Raw genomic sequence first — 20288 nt, forward strand, 5'->3', positions numbered from 1 at the left:
TATATATATGTATATGTATATGTATATATATGTATATGTATATATATGTATATGTATATGTATATATATGTATATGTATATATATGTATATGTATATGTATATATATGTATATATATGTATGTATGTATGTATGTATAATTTTTGACATCTGTTCTAGTGCTGTAACTTTTTAATGTGTCATTTCTTCAAAATTAACATTACAGTTGTAGTGGGTTTGCTAAATAATTTGTCGATTTTGACTCTCCAAGAATGATTCTGTGAATCTTTGTGGCTGCATACATATTTTTGGAGTAGGTTTGGTTTGTTTTAGAGAAAATAATTCAAAAGCTTCATCTGGATTAATTCTTGAGAATCTGGTGTTTGCATTGGTAACTTAATGTGTTTAAATCATTCCTGCTTTAGTCTTTATGTGAATTGGTTTTGACATTGTTGAAGGAAAAAAAAAAAAAGAATGAAAAATGAAAAATGCTATGAATTTGTCTGGAATTTAATGCTGAAAATGTTTACATTTTATTTTAGCCACACAATATTTTTATACTGCAAAAATGTTAGTTTATAAAAATATTTTAAATAAACTACTGTTGAAAAGAGTATTTATATATCAAGTTTAGGTTATTAAAATGGTTACAGGAAATGGGAATTGGCAGGACGGTGCGTAACCAAGTGTGTTGCGTTTTCAGAGAGTAAAGGGCAGATCTCTGGAGGATGTGGTCATTCTGAACGTGGACACAAACACCCTGGAAAGCCCCACAGACGACCTCTACAACCTGCCCAGTGACGTGGTGAGTGTCCCAAACCAACAAACACACACACACCTAGAAATCTAAATGAAGACACACCATAGACTTCTATTGGTTTTATTTAAATCTAATGATAATTACTACAGACTAACTCTAATGCTAAAGAATAATGTGCATTTTTAGATGCACATTATTCCTTTTTCCATCCTTTTTCCAAATGATGACATGCCTAAATGTCCCCAAAATGAGGTTTTGTAAAATATATATTTGACAAAACCTCCTTTTGTAGTAGAGTGAGTCACATAATAAATATAGTTTTTATATAAAACTAAATAGATTTTATATAAAACTAAATAGTTGTTATATAAAACTATATATAAAACTGAAAAGGAAAACACTTTTGTATTTTTTTTGTAAAACATATAATATATAAAAATATATAAATTTAATATAATAATAAAAATTACTTTATTTCCCCAAATGGTTAGTTTCCCCTAATTTTGCTTTACTTTAAAGACAAAATTGTTCCCAGAAGTTAGTGAAAGTAAACCTACACACACACACACTCACACTCACACTCACATAACCGTTCTCTCTCCGTTTTCTTTTGTTTTAAGCCCACTGTACAGACACACACACACACACACACACACACACACACAAGAACATGATTGTCATTTTCTCCCTTTCTCTGTCTTTTTGTCACCCACCTGCACATTTAAACAAACAGTCTTTCTCTGGTCAGAGGAACACACCGCACCTCTGTCCTCTCATCATTAGCAGACTCAGCCGTGAATCCCCAAAAACCGCGCTCTGCAAACTTGCCCCGTGACGTTAAACAGCTGTCGCAATTCGCCGGCCATCTCTGTGAATTTCAAACTCCTGCCTTCATCTCTTTCTTTTCTTTTCTTCTTTCTGCCTGCACATCTCACTAGAAGTCCTGGATTTTCTGAAGGCGCGGGGAAGAAGGGGGCCAATTATTAGATCCTGCTTTTCTGCCACCTGCCAGCGCCTTCTCTCTTTAATTAATGTTAAGGTGGCACGGTCAGTGCAACAGGAAGTGCATCCAGCATCGGGGTCAGAAATATGTCTGTCATCTGTCCTTTTGAAGATAAAGAAACGTGTTTGTGGTTTTTTTTTTCCTTTTCTTTTTCGGCGTTCTTTTTCCTCTGCTGCTGGGGGGTGGGGTTTAACACTCCTGTATGACTCGGTGGATCCCGCTGCTGTCCGTCCAAGCAGAAAAAGTCAGCCTGTTCTGTTATGCCATCTCAGCACTGGCATCCCATTTGTAAATTAAATTGCAAACCGAGAGCGTCATAAAAAAAAAAAGAGTCGGGTCTTTTGAAACTGACGGAGGGGATAGAAAAAACCTCTTTGTCTTCGTAGCGTGATAAATTAAGTGGCAGCTCCATGTTTGCTTTGATCCTCTTGCGCAATTTTTCATTGACTAATGATAGAACATATTCTGCATATCATGTTAAATTACCCCACCTGAATGTAAATGTCACCTACAATAATATATTTATCACCTCAAAAATTCATTTTTCTTTCCCTCTAGTTATCATACCTTTGGGGATATTAAAATTCATAACTCAAGGAATATGTTTAAATTGAGCAAAAGCTCTGGGTTTATTTTTCCTCTTCTTAAATTGTCTGTCACATGGAGTTTGCTGGTGTTTATAAAGGACCAGTCGATTCAATTTAATTGAATCAATTAATTTGAATCACTTTTTTCTTTTTAATGATTTAAATGCACATTTATTAACAGATTTTAGCATTTCCAGCCTCTGAAAAAAGCAATGCATTTTACAACTCTAAAGCAAAATATAATATAACTGACCCTGGAGCGTTTCTTTTTTCTTTTCTTTCCTCCCAAGTCTTTTATTGATTCAAGCCGAACTTTTTGAGATTCATCTAATTAAGTGTTTGAAGGCTTTTTTTTTTTTACCATGTGGACTTTATTATTGGGAGAGTCTGACCACTAGACCCGCTCTCAGACGGGTCAGGGGTGACAGTTGTCCTGAATTACCTGGCCCTTTTTTCAGACGGGACCCTATGCTGTGCTCTCCGCTGTCTGTCACTTAATGGCAGTTTTTCTCAATTTCACACTTAATATTTTAGATTTATTGACTATTAGAAATGTTACCACGCCAGTAGCGATTCCGTTCCGCACAAACCTATGGATTTTACAAATAGAGATAATAATTGCCGCGGCTCTGAGAGGATGTGGCGAACATTCGAGAATGATTTCAAACATGCCTTTTTATTAGAAACATCAGATGGGACTGGGTTGAAAGTCCACGGATTGTTCTTTGGGTTGCGTTTTTAATCTCTACACTTTTTGGAAGTGTCACACAAAGGTTCAAAATAAATTTAACGCTTTAAATGCTACTTTTTATTTAGTTCGATGTGTGAAAAGTCAGTGCACTCTGTCGGTGAGTATCACATGACTTTTTGATCCAACGTATATAGAAATATATTTTTAAAAAAAAATCACTTTAATGCCTTTTTAGTCCAACTCTTCATGCGCACTTTATTTTTCAAACTAGATTTTCTTTGTTTTAGAAGATATTTGTTGCTGAAGTTTTTATAGTTGCATCAAGAACTGAATTTATAAATATTTAGGAGATTTTAATGACGGTGGTTGTTGAGTTTGCAAAAAATGAGAAAAAGAAAATAAATTGTTAAAAGGAGAGTTTGCTCTCTCACAAATAAATGAAGGTGTTTTCCTCCTCCTTAAACATTGTGAAACTTGTTTTTTTTATTATTCAATTATAATTGGATTTGGTAGCAGGGTATGGGGTGTTTACTTGTACAGTCATTAAAACTCTCTAAAAATAGAAAATTATGAATCCATTGTGCTACCAAACAGCGCTGAAGTCTTATTTGGATGCGATTCTCTGTTTTCACAGGTCCTGTATCAATCCTGAGACGGTTTTGATAAAATATTCCTTTTGACTTTATTACTTTTGTTCAAGTTACGCCAGATCTATTGTTTACTTTTCCAGTTTCTCTGTCTTTGCTGCTTGTGTCATTCCAGTTGTCTCCCTTTTCATCTCTTCCACACAACTTATATTTGTACTTTCTGCGTTTGGTCGTTTACGTTCTCGATCAACAGTGAAAATTTGAGTTTGCACACCCACCTCGTGTATATTAAGCTACCAAATGAAGGTTAACAAATTAATCTGAGGGAACTCAATATCCGCACGCCTCCTCTGAGATCAGCCGGCGTGGTGTTTAATTGGGATTCGAGAGAAAACAAAAACAAGCACTACATCAGCTGACACACCAAACAATTACTGTTTGGGGAAAGTGGGAATGTTGCGTTCTTCAGCGCTCGTTCTATTTCCAGGGCATCGCAAATCAAACCCATTCAGGAGCCTCTTAAAGGATCGGTTTGTTGTGCGGGACAGGTGGGGCTAATTTCCGGCCCGAGTGGACTAATGCAGTGTCCAGCCCTCAAGGCACCGCCGTTATTGGTCTGTTGATGAACAATAACTGTACTTGATTGGCGCTTTTTTGCTTTAAACTCTGAAGGCGCAGAGTGTCAGACTGAAATCAAATGCAGATGTCTTCAAAATCATGTAATTTTACATTCAAAAGGACTTTTTCAGTAAGACTTTTTAGAGTTTTAATGCATGCAAAAAAAAAACAACTGAAAAATGCATTTTGAGAGGTATTAATATTTTCATTTTTTTACAGACTTGCTGTATATCTTCCACATACCAAAATCGAGTAACTTGCGCATTCAGCACGCTTATGTTAGCATATGAAGAAGCAGTGATTGATGGAGTAATTTGCTTTGTGAATGCTAACTAGTGAACACTATTGAGTGGTCATTTGTTTTTCTGTTTGTTTCTGTTCAGTTTTTATGTATATATTTTATAACTGTCTGATAAATATCACATCATATTTGTGACCAAGGAGGAATGGCAGAGGATCCCCAAATCCAGGTGTGAAAAACTTGTTGCATCTTTCCCAAAAAGACTCATGGCTGTATTAGATCAAAAGGGTGCTTCTACTAAATACTGAGCAAAGGGTCTGAATACTTAGGACCATGTGATATTTCAGTTTTTCTTTTTTAATAAATCTGCAAAAATGTCAACGATTCTGTGTTTTTCTGTCAATATGGGGTGCTGTGTGTACATTAATGAGGAAAAAAAAATTAACTTAAATGATTTTAGCAAATGGCTGCAATATAACAAAGAGTGAAAAATTTAAGGGGGTCTGAATACTTTCCGTACCCACTGTATGTCTGATAAAAGTATTTATTTATTTATATCAAATGTATACTGTGTATTACGAAGACACTGACCTGCATGTCAGCGATCCTTTAGCATTACAGTTAAAATACGCTTCATCTTATTGTTTTTCTAAAAGGATATGAATTCACTCGGCGTGTACATGTACTTTTCAGCCTAGTGCACATCAAAAGAAAGCAGAAGATTTTCATATCTATTTCTTTTTTCTTTGTAGTCCTCTAATTGCCTCCCAACGGCTTTCCATCCCTGGACAGAATCCTTAACAAAACATATTTTTCCCTCTGTCTTTAAAAAAAGTCTTTCAGCCATACTCTGAAAGGGTCATAGTGTAACCTGACGATATTGTGAGCTGATTTATTTGCATGATTAACTCAGTCCACATAATCATTGTAATTCGTCATTTCTTAAATGCATTTCTTTTAAACTTTTCTTGTGTATTTTAGGTCATTTTTTCAGCTTTATATATATATATTTTTCATATTTTCAGTAATATTGCCTCATGCAAGTTTAAGCAATATACAAATATGACAAATACAAGTAAATGGTAAAAGTTATACGTTTTCTAGTAAAATATAGATTTCACTCTAAATATCCAGTCAGGCTGTAAAATCATCAGATCTCAGTTTATAAGCCTGGCAGAAGAAGTGTAAAATATATGTGTGAGGATATATGCCTGTGTGTAGCGCCTGTCCGCGGCTTGTCCAGTTCAATTAATTAAAATCCCTTGACCATAAACAGCTCAGCTCTCGAGGAGGGCCGGCGTGTGTGTGTGAGCAACTGAGCGTCTCAGAAGTGGTGTTCTGTTGAAACTCGGGTGTATAATAGAAGCCCACTGCAGAGCAGATCTCCATGGTATCATCCTTTAGAGCAGGAGACAGTGATGCACCTGCTAATTATCATCTCCAGCTGGTGAGTTAAATGGAGATCTGTTTTCAGGGCCACCTCTGACCCCGTGCTCTTTACTTGACGCACTTCAAACCCTGTTGGGGAGTCCATGCAGTAGAGTTTAATGAGGCCCTGTGTTTGCCCTCCGTGGGCTCAGCGAGTCGGAGGCTGCACTTTCATCCTCAGCCATCCTCGCTTGATGTAAATTGAAAAGATCACAGCTATGGGGAGAAGACCTATAGTGGAAAGGCCTCTCTGCATAGATTATGAATATCATAACTCAACATAACTCATCTTTTCTCCCCCCTCCTTCTCTATAATTTTTTTATAATTATAATATAAATATTTTTATATATATAAATATTTTTAAAGAAATATAAATATATAAATTGAAATCTTAAATGTAATACAGAAATATTGAAGACATTCTTGTGCACAACCTTTTGTTTTATATCCTCGTATTTGCCCACTGGGTATGCTGCACATTCTCCTGAGTGTGAGTGGCATTTTGCTTTCTTTGATTCTTCAAAAATGAAGACTGTTTAACGGATTGTTTGGGGAGAGTGAGAGAAGTGAGGGGAAAAAAGACAACGCATCTACATGAGATATTAATATGACGCCAACTTTACATAAACATAAAAGCACTTAGCCAGTGTGAATATGGAGATGACACTTGTTAATTTAGCGCCGCTAAACTTCCTGTTTGATGCTTCTGAGGATTCGCCATATCAGCTCAGGGACGCTGTGAAAAAGAGGCACGTCCCAATAGAGACGAATAGAACAAAAGACAACAAAAATGAAATTAGTTCTATATAGAAAAATGCCAGTGACGATTCATCCAGGTGCTTTTCCTGCGTTCCTAAACCCAACTGCCTCTTGGTATTCAGTGGATCACCTAAACGCTCTCATTTATGGTCCTCGCTTGATCTTCCCTAATGAAGGAAGCTAAACTGATTATTGATATGCATGCTGCTCAGTGTGAATTGCAGGCGTGCAAATTAATTGCCAGCAGATGGTTATGAGCACCGCAGCATACGTAATCAATTTGGTTAACCTTACATTACCTCCCCTCTGATGCTCCCCGCTCACATCTCGTTAATGTTACTCAAAGTATAGTGGTTAATTCGTCTAACTGATCAATTATTGGCCACACTTGTGCCGCCCCATTATTAAATTGAAGTTTATCACCATTGTCTTTTAATTTGTATGTCACAAATCGTGGTTTGTGAATCAAATATTGACAGAGGACAAAATTTAAGTGTAATGTACAGTAAGAAATTGTTATATCCTCGTATTTGCCCACTGGGTATGCTGCACATTCTCCTGAGTGTGAGTGGCATTTTGCTTTCTTTGATTCTTCAAAAATGAAGACTGTTTAACGGATTGTTTGGGGAGAGTGAGAGAAGTGAGGGGAAAAAAGACAACGCATCTACATGAGATATTAATATGACGCCAACTTTACATAAACATAAAAGCACTTAGCCAGTGTGAATATGGAGATGACACTTGTTAATTTAGCGCCGCTAAACTTCCTGTTTGATGCTTCTGAGGATTCGCCATATCAGCTCAGGGACGCTGTGAAAAAGAGGCACGTCCCAATAGAGACGAATAGAACAAAAGACAACAAAAATGAAATTAGTTCTATATAGAAAAATGCCAGTGACGATTCATCCAGGTGCTTTTCCTGCGTTCCTAAACCCAACTGCCTCTTGGTATTCAGTGGATCACCTAAACGCTCTCATTTATGGTCCTCGCTTGATCTTCCCTAATGAAGGAAGCTAAACTGATTATTGATATGCATGCTGCTCAGTGTGAATTGCAGGCGTGCAAATTAATTGCCAGCAGATGGTTATGAGCACCGCAGCATACGTAATCAATTTGGTTAACCTTACATTACCTGGATCAAGCACCGCTTCACGGTTCATCCCCATATGTTTGTGCACCGCTGTGTCTCATGACAGGCTTGGATGATTTGATACAGAAGATTTGGGAGTATGGGGAAAAATCTGAAGGGTACATGCAATTCAGATGATTTTCCTTGATTATTTTATTTATGAAGAATGCATTTATATACAAGTATGCAGATTTATATTTGTTTATGGAGTAATGACAAAAAAGGTAACATTTCAAAACAATTTCATGTGTTTATTATGTATTTATTGTATTTTCAACAAAATTATATAATAAATTAAATACGTTTAAAAATTTTCAACATAATTTTCTTTTAAATGTAGTTAATTAATGAATTTAGTTATCTTTTAAAAAAATGTCTTTTGTATCATGAATATCTTGACGTTCTCTTTGGGTCATGCCATTTGAACATATGAACTAACCTTTGCTCTCTCTAATTTTATACTGTTTTCAGCAAAGGTTTTAATGGCTCTGAAAATGTCAAGTGGTTTTAACATCAAATAAATTAAACAATTTTGCTGTATTTTTTCCAGATTTTGATTTAACTTGAAGTGATGAATTCATTTTTTTAATATTATGACATTTTGCAATGTTCTCTTTGGGTCATTCCTTTTGACTTATGACAACATGAACTCTCTCTAATTTTCTGTTTTAAGGTTTTCTTGTCACATGACAAAATGTTTTCTGCATGTAGTTATACCACAAATATAAATATGTATGCATATTTATTTTTTCTTATGGGTCATTGACAAATAAGATCACATTTTGAATATACTAATTTTTTATGTTTTAGTGACATGTAAAGTGGTTTTAGCATTAAATAAATGAAACATTTTTATTAAAAAAAATATATAGTAATGATTTTTGAATAGTAATTTTTATTTAATTTTAATTATTGATTTTTTTATTGTAAACTATTATGACTTTTTTATATTGAATGTCTTGATGTTTTCTTTGGGTCATGCTATTTGACATATGACAACATGAACTAACCGTTGCAAAGATTTAAAATATATATTATTATTATTATTATAGAATTTACTCTTTTAGTGAGTCTGTTCGTCCACCTTTACATTTTTTTACATCTTCTCTTTAGCTGCACAAAAATATAAGAACAAATTTAATTCAAAAATCAAAAACATGTTCATCAGTATTAAAGTCTTTTAAAACGCAACTAAGCAGCGAGTGGCGGATAGCAGTAGTGTATACCATGAAATAATGAAAGTACATGCATGTCGAGAGAGTTAGGAAGTAGCTTGGGTACACGGCAAAGAAAGCGAAGGGTACGAGAGCCCAAGATTCCCTGCCAAAGTCATTTTGCTCTCTGGCCCCACCCCTGCACATGGCAACATCGCTTCAATTAACAGAGCAGCAGGTGCTCTTGAGAGATAGAAGGCTTTTCTTGATTTCTTTCTCTCTTTTTTAGGGTGGGGGGTGACCTGTAAATGTGACACTTCACACTCTGAATGGGTTTGCCTGTTCCTCCACCTATTTCAGAGGTGTTAATTTAACTCTCTCTCTCTTTCACTCCTTCAGGTCTCCAGTCTGAAGAGTACTCTCTCTCTCTTTTTCAGGTCTCTAGTTTGAAGAGTAAGCTGAAGAAGCAGTCGACTGCTACAGGAAGTGGGGTGGCTCGGGCCTTTCTACATGCTCAGGCTGCGCTGTTTGGCTCCTATCGGGATGCCCTGAGATATAAACCTGTAAGACTGTCACTCTTCACTTCAAGCTTTTCACAAAATATCACCTTATCATCACATTATCAACACGTATCAACATGTATCATTTTGATACATAATACAATAATTGCTATTCTGCGAGGCTTTATAGTGCAAAATGTATTTTATTTTATTTTCTATTAATTTTTTTATTTTATTTTATTATTATTTTATTTTTTATTTATTTTATTTTATTATTATTTTATTTTTTTATTTTATTATTATTTTATTTTTTATTTATTTATTTATTTATTTATTTTATATTTTATATTATTTTGAGTCAAAGCCATTTCAAGAGACAGAAAGGCTGAAAGAAAGGGAAAAACAGGTGCAGGAAAAGGTGGGCCTGTCTGCATAGCCGAAACGTCAGATGTTGAAAAGCCTGGACTATCTCTTTGAAGTCTCAGGCCCTTCGTGGACTTCTCAGACCCTCTAAACTCCTGAAATGTGCCTCACGGTTCTGTGAGTGGCGTTGAGGAAAACAAAGGGCGCTCTCTATTTGTCAAAGGTGGCCATCTTTGTTGGCAAGGCAGAGAGTAATTGGTTTGTGTAGACCCACAGAGCGAAGATACATTATTGATGTTTCAGCGGTTGTGCACAAACTGTCTTTTCGCCGCTAGAAAAAAAATACACGCGCTCGAAGTCAAGTCTGCGCAACTCTTAGCCTTCAAAGTGGTGCCTCAATTGAGCACATTGTCTGCAAATCTACATGGAATTACCAGTTTTTATTCATCGTTTTTTAAAATTTTTATTGAAGGCCCTCAGTCTCACCACTTTCATTTGCTTCGCATTTGCTTTAAAGCGTAAGCTCAAATACGGAGCGCTCTTTTGACAGTCGGCCCTATAGCTCATTAGAATTCTGAGAAGTCGAACAATTGAAAATCAGTCTTTGTGCTGCTTTATTTTGATTAATATTTCACTTTGTTATTACTGAGACAAAAAAAACACCCTTATGTCTTTGAAATGACAGCATTGCAGTGCTATTTAGCTGAAAACATTGCATTAGTTGCCATCTTTTATTATTAAATCAGTAATTTATGCATCATTTCAGAGCATCCCTCCTTGAATGCCTGCATGCATCTGAAATGGAATAGCGGTATTTGATTTTACACACCCAGTATTTCACCAGCATTACTGTCATGTTCTACGATAATGGCTTATCTTCTGTGTGCTGCATTTCTAAAGAAGTTCCTCCATTTGCAACCAATCATCGGTGTGAAATACCGCTCTGCTTTATGGAGCCCATATGCATTCCCATCAGCGTCTTAGCAGAACGCCGACATCTAACTGAGCTGTAAATGAAACAATGCAGGGAAATCATAATTAGCTCCCATGCAAGAGTCGGCAATCATGGACTTATATAGGTCACTGTAGTGCGATACCTCATGGGGCTCTTTTGTTATTGACCCCCAAGCACCAGGAACGACGGTAATAAATGTGCACATCAGACAGGTTTTAAGCCACGCCATTTAGCTGCTGTGAAAGTCAATTATACAAATTTAGAATTGGATTATAATTGAAACAAAAAAGGTTGCTAGAAATGTTGGCTTTTCTTGCTATTGAGACTTGTTCTTGAAACACATTCAGAATGAATTTCTGTTAAAATGCATCTGATGTAATCAGACTCAATTCCATGTGATAAGTAGGAATGGTTTTACGAATGATTTACATGAGCATGTTGAGTTTCTGTGAAAATTGTTAGTAAAACCAATCTATTATTATTAATAAATTATATTTTTATTTAAAAAAAGGAACAGCAGAGTTTCTTAAATTATTCATAAACATTCTTACATAAGTGGTCACGCTCAGTTCAATGCAACAAATTATATAGTATCTAGAAACAAGCAGTAGTTATTTGAAATTTGTCTGTAAAACTATACTTGCATAAATAGTCACATGCAATTAAATGCAAGAAGTTTATCTATTTTATGTGTTCTGTGAAAATTATTATAAAAACTATTCTTAGTAAACAGTCACATGCAATTCAGTGTGACAGTGCAGGAATAGTTTTACTAACTGTATAGAAATGACAAGAACGAAGTTCTGTGAAATTATTTTTAAAACCATTCTTTAAACAAATAGTTGCATTCAATGCGACAGAACAGTAAGAATAGTTTTATGTGTGAACTGTTCTTAAAATCATTCTTACATAAATAGTTGCATTCAATGGAACAGCACTGTAGGAAAAATTTTATGAACAGTTTATGTAGAAACAACCAGAACGAAGTTTCGTGAAAATTGTTCTCAAAACCATTCTTACATAAATATTTGCATTCACTGCGACAGTGCAGAGCAATCTGTATAAGAATAGTTTTATGAAGAGTGTATGAGTAGTTAACATACAACAACAACAAATTTCTGTGAAAACTGTTCATTTACAATGGAACTATTTATATTTATATTCTGTACAATTTATATAAAAATAGCTTTACAGATTGTAAACATACATCCAAGAAGAACACATTTCTGTAAAAATTGTTCTTTAAACCATTCTTACATAGTTGCTTTCAACACGACAATACAATGAAATTTGCGCAGAGAAGGTTTTATGAAAAATTCGTATTGAAATCAGTTTTTAAGCCCACAGGATCTCAAATCTTTTCCCATTGACGCATACAGACGAAGTGTGGGCTCCTAACAAGCCTTAGTTCTCTCCTGGCAGATATTTTTTGTATTCCGTTCATGCGACTCGGGGAGAAATTGAAATGATGTAATTGATTGCAACGGGTGATGATGGTTAACAAGCGAGTGCAGTCAAACAAAACATCTGTCTGTGAGTCTCGGATGAAGCAGCACCGTTTTCAGCCGTTTTAGCCAATAGCGGACTGTCTATAGTCATTAAAGCGCGCTTTCTCATCCCCAGGGAGAGCCAATCACCTTCTGCGAGAAGAGCTTCATGGCACATCGCTCCAGCACCATGAGAAGTTTCCTTGAGATGGCCGTGAACCTGCAACTCTTCAAGCAGGTAGAGTGGAAATGAGTGGAAACAGTTTTCCGCCTCAACCATAAATTACTCAAAACCACATTTGCAATGTTTCCTGTTTTGGGCTTTTAGTTGACAAGTGTGTGATTTTTATATAGATACGCCTTCAACATATTGCACAGTAACTCTTAGGGAATCTTGCATACACTTGAACCAACGCTCCCTCCAGCTCTATTTATAGCCATGATATCGAGTCTCTTTCCTTCCCCCTCCGCTAAAGTCTTAATTTATACCCGGAACGAGCAGTTGCACATTTAATCACATCTCCGTCTTGATGCACCATCCGCCTAACGTTCCCTCCAAAACCCAGATAGTGACCAGCAGTTCAAAGACATCTCCACCTCCCGCCCGTGTAGTAGCTCCGGGATCTTATCTCCAACTTGGCCGTACTGCAAAAGGCCAGCACCGCTGTGCCCCGTTCTGACCATGAACCACATCCGCTTGGAGGTCAGCCCTGCCTAGAAACGAGTAGAGGCTGGCTGCCAAGAGATTGCGGGGGAAGTCTGTCAACGACGACCTGCTTTCTGTCTCCTAACTCTCCCCCCCTCCACGTCTTCCAGCACTTGATGCTAACTCACGATCACCCTGCCAACGAGAGAGAGCTTGCAGCGCTCTGGCATCTCCCCATTTCCCTGTCTGCACGGGTCCGGTTAACCGGTTCTTCCTCCAGACTCTCATCACTACCCCCTCGACACCTTCAGACGCAGCGCTTTTGTTTTTGTTCAATGCTGTGTAGTTTCGTTCAGCAAATTTAGTTGCTTGGAAACGTTTCCCCAGCTATCGATGCTGGCCTTTTGTTCATGTCATAATTGAACGTGAAGATCACAAAGCTTTTATTACACATTAAATACAAGAAGTGGCAGAAATGTGCTTTGACTTCGCTAAAACCCATTTCGCGATCCCATTTGTTTTGGGAGCGAACAGTGCTGCGGAAGCGTTACTATGAATTCCCTTGTCAATTTAGGAGTAACAAAAAGCTTTACATAATCAAATGTTGGGAATATGTATGTAACTGTCCGTGAATTGTTTATTTGCCAAACTACGGTAAGTTTCTGCAAATATGTGTCAGTTACAGAGGATTTGGGTGAGCAGATCCACAAAAGCATTGGCGCCTGAGATCTATTGCAATGAATTGTCTTTATTGTTGCACATTCTCATTGGTTTGTTGGCATGTGCATGTTTTTATGCACAATTAAATTAGCCATACCATCCCCTTTTAAAGAATGTGGTGCCACATTCAACAATGGACAAATCAAGGCAACATTGGCTGGAAAAATGTGGAAAGAATTTATAACTTCATTCACTAATATAATTTTATACACTTACAATGCATTTACCCTGAACATACCATTTTGCAACATTTTTGCAACCTTAATATAAAGTTAAAAATAAAAATGCTGTTTTAGAAAGCAAACAACACCAACTCCATCATCAAGTGTTTGTTCTTAGATACTATAGTCTTAAAAGGTCCCCAAAACAAGCAGATAGGTAGGAGCAGTGTCCAATTAATGGGACGAAAGTGTGTCTGTAACCCGATACTGAAGGATGAAGTTTCGGATAGGTGTTAATTTGACCTGATCGCATGCTGTAATTGGACTGTAGCGTGGCTGAGGCTGAACCCTGTGGTCACATCACTCATTAGGAGATTGTAATGAAGTTACCCTGTAGCAGAGTCCAATGAAAGGTGCTGACCCCCAGAGATGTCCTTACCCAGTTACGGGGACACCTGAGACCTGTTCTGGCCTACTGTTACTACAGTGGTCCCATTAAATGAATGTTTTCAAAAATGGTTCAAAAATCAAGAAGCACATGTGATTTGTTAGTGATGTTCACTAACAATATTGCTCCACTTAAAGTAAAACCCCTAACGCTCAGTATTAAATGTTGACGCGTAACCATTCTGTGCTACAAACATGTTACATAAATTCATGACGTCAAAAAAACATGTAAATATAGACATATATAAACATTTCAATGTATATTTGATATGCAATATGCAATAAGTTACATACTGTATTTCTAATGTAAACACTTTATACAAATACATATTCAGGTATGTGCCGGTAAAATATGAAAAGAACTGTTTTAATGCATAAATACAAGTATTTGTCTGGTACTTTTTATTAGATGTTGAACAAAACTAAGCATTTTAAATGCATTTATTATTTAATCCAATTTTTATTATTTATTTATTTTTTACTTTTTAATTTAATCATAACACAAAAATAGGTATTTGTACATCACATAGCTGTATTAATGTTGGAAGAGTAAACTACAGATAATCTGCAGATCCTTTATGTATTCCTTGATGACTTATTTTTTAAGTTTTTGCGTTTATGGACCAAAATAAACTAAATAAATATGAATAGAAGTTATCGAAAATTATGTTTTACAAATAACCCATATTTTCTTATCCATATGGTATTTTTCCGGTAAAATTATTAACTGTACTACAGTATATATTGCACTTTTTGCTGTAATATCTTTACACGTTTTATCTTTATTCCCAATATCTTTAATAAATCTATTATTTATCTGTAGTATATTTATTCTGTTAATTCCTTTTATACAAAAATGTTTTTTATCAAACATCTTCAATATAAGTTTCCACACCCTTCCTTACTTTGACATGCACTATTCAGATTTTGTTCAGAAAATATATATATTTTATGTATTTAGAAAATATATTCAAAATCTAGTTATAGTTATCTGCTATACTTGGAAGTATTTTCAAATGAAATAAATAAAATATCATAGGCCTTCCTTTAATAGGCATATTTATTAGATCCCTTTTAGGTCCTCTATGGGACAAGAGAGGAAATTAAACTTCCCAAAAAGCATTGCTCACACAACATTCTCCTCTGCCATGTTAATCCATCACCTGATGTAAATTACACACAGTGACCACGTCTAGAGCAGTCTAGATGGAATTGTTTTGCTGTTGTTCTCCATCCCCCTCTTTCCTTAATAACCTGTGATACTTTAATTTATGACGGCAGTTCATTGAAGGCAGACTGGCCAAATTAAACGCAGGAAGGGGCTTTACAGACGTCTATGAAGAGGAGATCACAGTGGGGGGCTTCTGTAGAAGTGAGTGCCACCTCTCCGTCTTTCAAAGAGAGAAAACAGCTCACACACACTTGTATGACTTTTACTCTTATAATAACATTAGGCATTGTACAATGTACGATTTTAATAGAAGTAGCCAAAAATGAAATTTGTCATTATTTACTCCTTTCCTGACTGACTTCTGCAGAATACAAAAATAAGAAATTTTGAAGAGGGTCCATACTGCTCTTTTCCATACAAATAAGAAGGGACCAGTTGTCAGGCTCTAAAATGAAAAAAGCTCCATAAGAGACATTTAATTTTTTTCTAGTAAACAAACAAGTCTTAGATTTGTCTTATTTTATTTAAAAGTTGCCAGATTCCTTTTAAACGTTATTTATAATCTGTGGCACTATGAATAAAAAAAAAAAAAATGAAATAATATATTTCTGAATATACATACAGTGCCATTCAACTGTTTGGGGTTGGTAAAATTTTTTGCACAGTCGTCTCTTATGCTCACCAATGCTGCATTTGTTTGATCAAAAATACAGTAAAAACAGTAATATTGTGAAATTATTATTGCAATATAAAAAACTTTTTTTAGTTTTTAATGCATTTTAAAATTTATTTATTCCTGTGATTGTAAAGCTGAATTTTATAGTTCATTGTCATATGGTCCTTCATAAATTATTCTAATATGCTGATTTGGTGCTCAAAAAAATTCTTATTATTGTCAATGTTGTACATTTTTATTTCAGGATTCTTTGATGAATAGAAATGTCAAAAGACAATATTTATTTTTGTAACATTGGTACATTGTTTTTACTGTCACTTTTAATCAGTTTAACTCATCCTTGCTGAATAAAGTTGTCATTTTCAAAATCTAACAGACCCCAAACTTTTGTAATACATATAATCTCATGATCTTTTTTTTTCGGAATAATATTTTATTCTGAATTTAATATTAACACTCCCATGCGGCACTGTTTTTTAGGTAATTCGAGGTCTTATCAGCAGTGGATTCACACCAAGATGGTAAGCAGCAGGCAGTTATTAGTTTTTCTGCTTATAATGTTAATGTTCATTTCAGCTGAATAATTAAGCCCAAAGCAGCTGAGAGCCATTATTATTTCCTGTGTGTTATGAGGTGATGAAATGTATCCAGTTGAGCGAATCTCTGGAAAGTGGAGATGCGATGCCAGGGAAGATGGTGAAAACCGTGGCGTGGCACAGTTAAGATGTTGAGACAGGCTTGATATGATGTGACAGCCAGTCATCAGAGATGACACGAGACTTCTGGCAGGAAACACAGCCATTACTCGATAGATTGAACAAAAGAAAAGCCCTCTTTTCTTCTCTCCTTCCCTCTGCTGTCTTCCTCTCACCTCTCTCCGTGCTGTCTCTCACGCCTGTTTTCTTTTTGACTGTCTCTTTGCGTTCTCTCCTTCACTTCTATCCGTCAGCCGGAGCCGAATTAGTTCTCTGGAGTGCCTTTTTCAAAAGGTTTTGTGTAAAGTTCACATCCTCTGACTGACACAAATCCATAAGAAAGGGCCGCGGCGCCGTCATGTCGGTCAAGGCTTTGGGATGTAAACTCGGCAGCATCCGGCGCATTTCAGAGGTTTAGCGTGTTAGCCTTGCAGCATTCATCCGGTAAAGACCGATGTTATCCAGGAACGAGAGATGAAATCAGACAAGAACATAGCATTCAATGGTATGAGCGTCACTCTCTCTGGTGTCACACTCATATAAAGGGACCAGACCTATTTAATAGCTTGCTTTAATGGCAAAGGTTTTTCTCTTTGCTTTGGGGCAAAACAAATGTTTTGACTTGAGGAACAAGGTGTTTATTCGGCCATTAATGATTTGTGACAGTAAATGTGTTTATTTTATGTGAGATTTATTCAGCTAAACTTACAGGAAATGCTGGCACATTCTCTGGAAATTCATGTTCTCAGCAAACTGTTCTCTTCTCCATAGCGGCAGAGAGCAAAACCAGTTGTGAAAAACCTTCAGATGGTAAGTTCACAGTGGAAAAGGGTGTTCTGGCCTTAGATTTAAATTTTATTTGCTATAAGCAGATGTGGGATTACAGTATGGTTCATGGTGCTTTATTCTCCCTCATGTCATTCGAAAACGGTGTTGCTTTCTTTCATATGTGGAACATAAAAGATCTTTTGTGACATATTATAAAATTTATTGATAAAATTGTGTTTTTTGTCCATACAATGGAAGTCAATAGGTACCAATGTTGTTCCTAAATTTCTTTTGCTCTGTTGCTTTCAATTGTGTAAATGCGTTAACCTGATTTTTATAACCTGATTAACCAGTATTCTAGTTACTAGAAATCTGTGTCCAACTTTGTGCATGTGCCTGTAACAATCAGAGTTTTGTGTCATGGGTCAATTTTGGAATTTTGGTAAACACAATATTTGGAATATGTAATGGTTTTTCCTTAAAATCGGTGCAGAATGTGGAAAAAAGTGGCCTTCATTCAGCAATTCACCAAACGCTTGCATGCTATTGTTAAGAACTTGACAGACAGGTTTGAATGAATAAAGTTGATTAAGTTATTGTGCGGAAGTGCTAAAATTGCAGTGTAGTTGTGTGGTCACATTAGCGAAATTGTCACAATTTTGCTAAAATTCGGACAAATTTTTGTCAAAGAGTAGCTGTTAAAAAGATCACTTAAACAACTGTTAAAGGTCACTTTCAAACTATGAAGCTTTTTGATGGTCAACACAATGAATTTGCACGACTAACTTGAACACAAGTGAGAGCTGCATAGTTCGCAAGCAGATTCCTATTTAAACGACTTGATTTCGCCTGTTAAATTTAGCCAAACAATGGTAAATGTGACGGCAGCTTGATAAATAGCAAAATCAAATGACTTACTTTCTTCTGTGCAACATAAAAGATATTTTGAAGAATGTTTGGAACCAAACAATCTTGGAGCCCATTGAATTTCATTGTATGGAAAAAAACAAAAAGACATTTCTCAAAATATCTTCTATTATGTTCCACAGAAGAAATAAAGTTATACAGGTTTGAAATGACATGAGGGTGAATAAATAATGGCAGAATTTTTGTTTTTGGGTAAACTTAAACTATCCCTTTGATGTGATTGTCTTCTCCCTTTTTAACATTTCATTGTTGGTTATGGTTTGATCTTCCTAAATGTTGCAATTCAACTATTGAGTAGCTTTTCTCTCTCTTTTGAAAGGCCAAAAATCATGCGAAACGGAAAATACGCGACATGAAGGACAAGATTACACAAAAGGTGAGTTATTCAGAGTTCTCATTCTGTCAAAACTATATATATTGGGCGTTCGAAAGCATCTAACTGATCCCCAGAAATACTGTCTGGATAGGCAGCTCACCGTCTCTCACATTTACACTCATACAGTGCTCATGCACACACTATTTAAGATGGATCTCATGACTTCACCCATGGCTCGCGCTTAGGGTTTTAAATGGCTTGTGAAACCTGCTTAGCGCTTTGTTCAGGAGTGTACATTTCTAACAAGTGCGCCTCTGGCGATGGGCTGTCATGTCAACCCCCCTCCCCAGCACCACCTTTCATATTTTTTGCATATTTCATCACTGAGCGAGTGATTTCTTCAAAGCTAATGTGACGAGATGTATGTTTCCATAACACTGATGTCTTTGATAAGGCAACTGTGGCGTGAACTGTCAGGCCAGGAGCTTGGAAAGGCGGCCCAGAGGAGAGGAGACGAGACCTCTCACAGTTGATACGCTGCTTCTGTCTGCTCGGCTTCAGCTAAACCAAAACAGATTTGAACGCGTGTGTTCGTATAAATAATCATGCGGTACAAGGCTCAAATGGGCTTGTAGCATAGCAAATTGCACACAATAAAACTGGGTACAAGTATTATGTGTGATTTCTCAGTTTTCCTCTGTTTTCAGCAGGATGCTTAAGAGGAGGAAAGCTGTTGTCACATTAGGGCAATTTTGCCAAAATTTCACAGGCAAAAAAATCATTATCAATGCGTGAAGCACAGCGTTTGCACAGAAGTTACTTTTAACTTTAACTTGAATATGAGTGAAATCTATATAGGGTACTTCTTCGCTGTCACTGGACTGGATTTCACTCACAAAATTTCACAGATTTTGCCTGTAAAATTTCATAGAGCAACGATAAATGTGACCGCACCTTAATTAATGAAAAAAAATCAAATGACTTTTTCTGTGGAACACAAAAGATATTTTAAAAAAGGTTAATAACACACTGACAAATTGCACAAAATAAAAATAAGTAAATATTAAGAAAGTATTTTGTGTGATTTCTCAGTTTTCATCTCTTTTTTGCTTCTCGACAGGGTCCTAAAGTGGAGGAAAGGTCCAGTCACATAGGGAAATTTTGTGGAAACTTCACAGAAATTTCACGGGCAAAAAAAGACCAATTGTCAGTTGTGTCAGTAGTGAAATCTGCGTAGAGGGCTCCTTAACTTTCACACAAACCTCCCGATAGCGCAAATTCCTATTAAAATGTTTGGATTTCGCCCACAAATGAACGTAAAATAAGATTTTTTTTAAGCATGTTGGAAACACTGACGCATCTGGTACATATTAAGAATGTACTATGCCTGATTTCTCAGTTTCTCTCTTTTTTTTGCTTCTCCACAGGATGCTGAAGAGGAGGAAAGCCCGTACTGTGCAGGTTCTCCCACCAGCACTAAAAGCCTCTCACCCAGGAGACTTCAGAGGAAAGCGGTGAGC

The 20288-nt window shown here is 36.2% G+C and overlaps 1 protein-coding gene across 2 annotated transcripts in view; it reads left to right on the top strand.

The window, feature by feature from the left end:
• dennd1b (DENN/MADD domain containing 1B) overlaps positions 1–20288 on the top strand; it is a 105464-nt gene that overhangs the window by 70036 nt on the left and 15140 nt on the right. For both annotated transcript variants that reach the window (XM_016500695.1, XM_016500696.1), the window contains 8 exons: positions 682–783; positions 9374–9499; positions 12378–12479; positions 15497–15587; positions 16543–16583; positions 17529–17567; positions 18772–18828; positions 20196–20282. In XM_016500695.1, coding sequence (XP_016356181.1) covers positions 682–783; positions 9374–9499; positions 12378–12479; positions 15497–15587; positions 16543–16583; positions 17529–17567; positions 18772–18828; positions 20196–20282 — 645 coding nt within the window. The remainder of the gene's footprint in view (positions 1–681; positions 784–9373; positions 9500–12377; positions 12480–15496; positions 15588–16542; positions 16584–17528; positions 17568–18771; positions 18829–20195; positions 20283–20288) is intronic.

The sequence above is a fragment of the Sinocyclocheilus anshuiensis genome, unplaced genomic scaffold, assembly GCF_001515605.1.
Source record: "Sinocyclocheilus anshuiensis isolate Anshui unplaced genomic scaffold, SAMN03320099.WGS_v1.1 scaffold766, whole genome shotgun sequence".
Lineage (NCBI taxonomy): Eukaryota > Metazoa > Chordata > Actinopteri > Cypriniformes > Cyprinidae > Sinocyclocheilus > Sinocyclocheilus anshuiensis.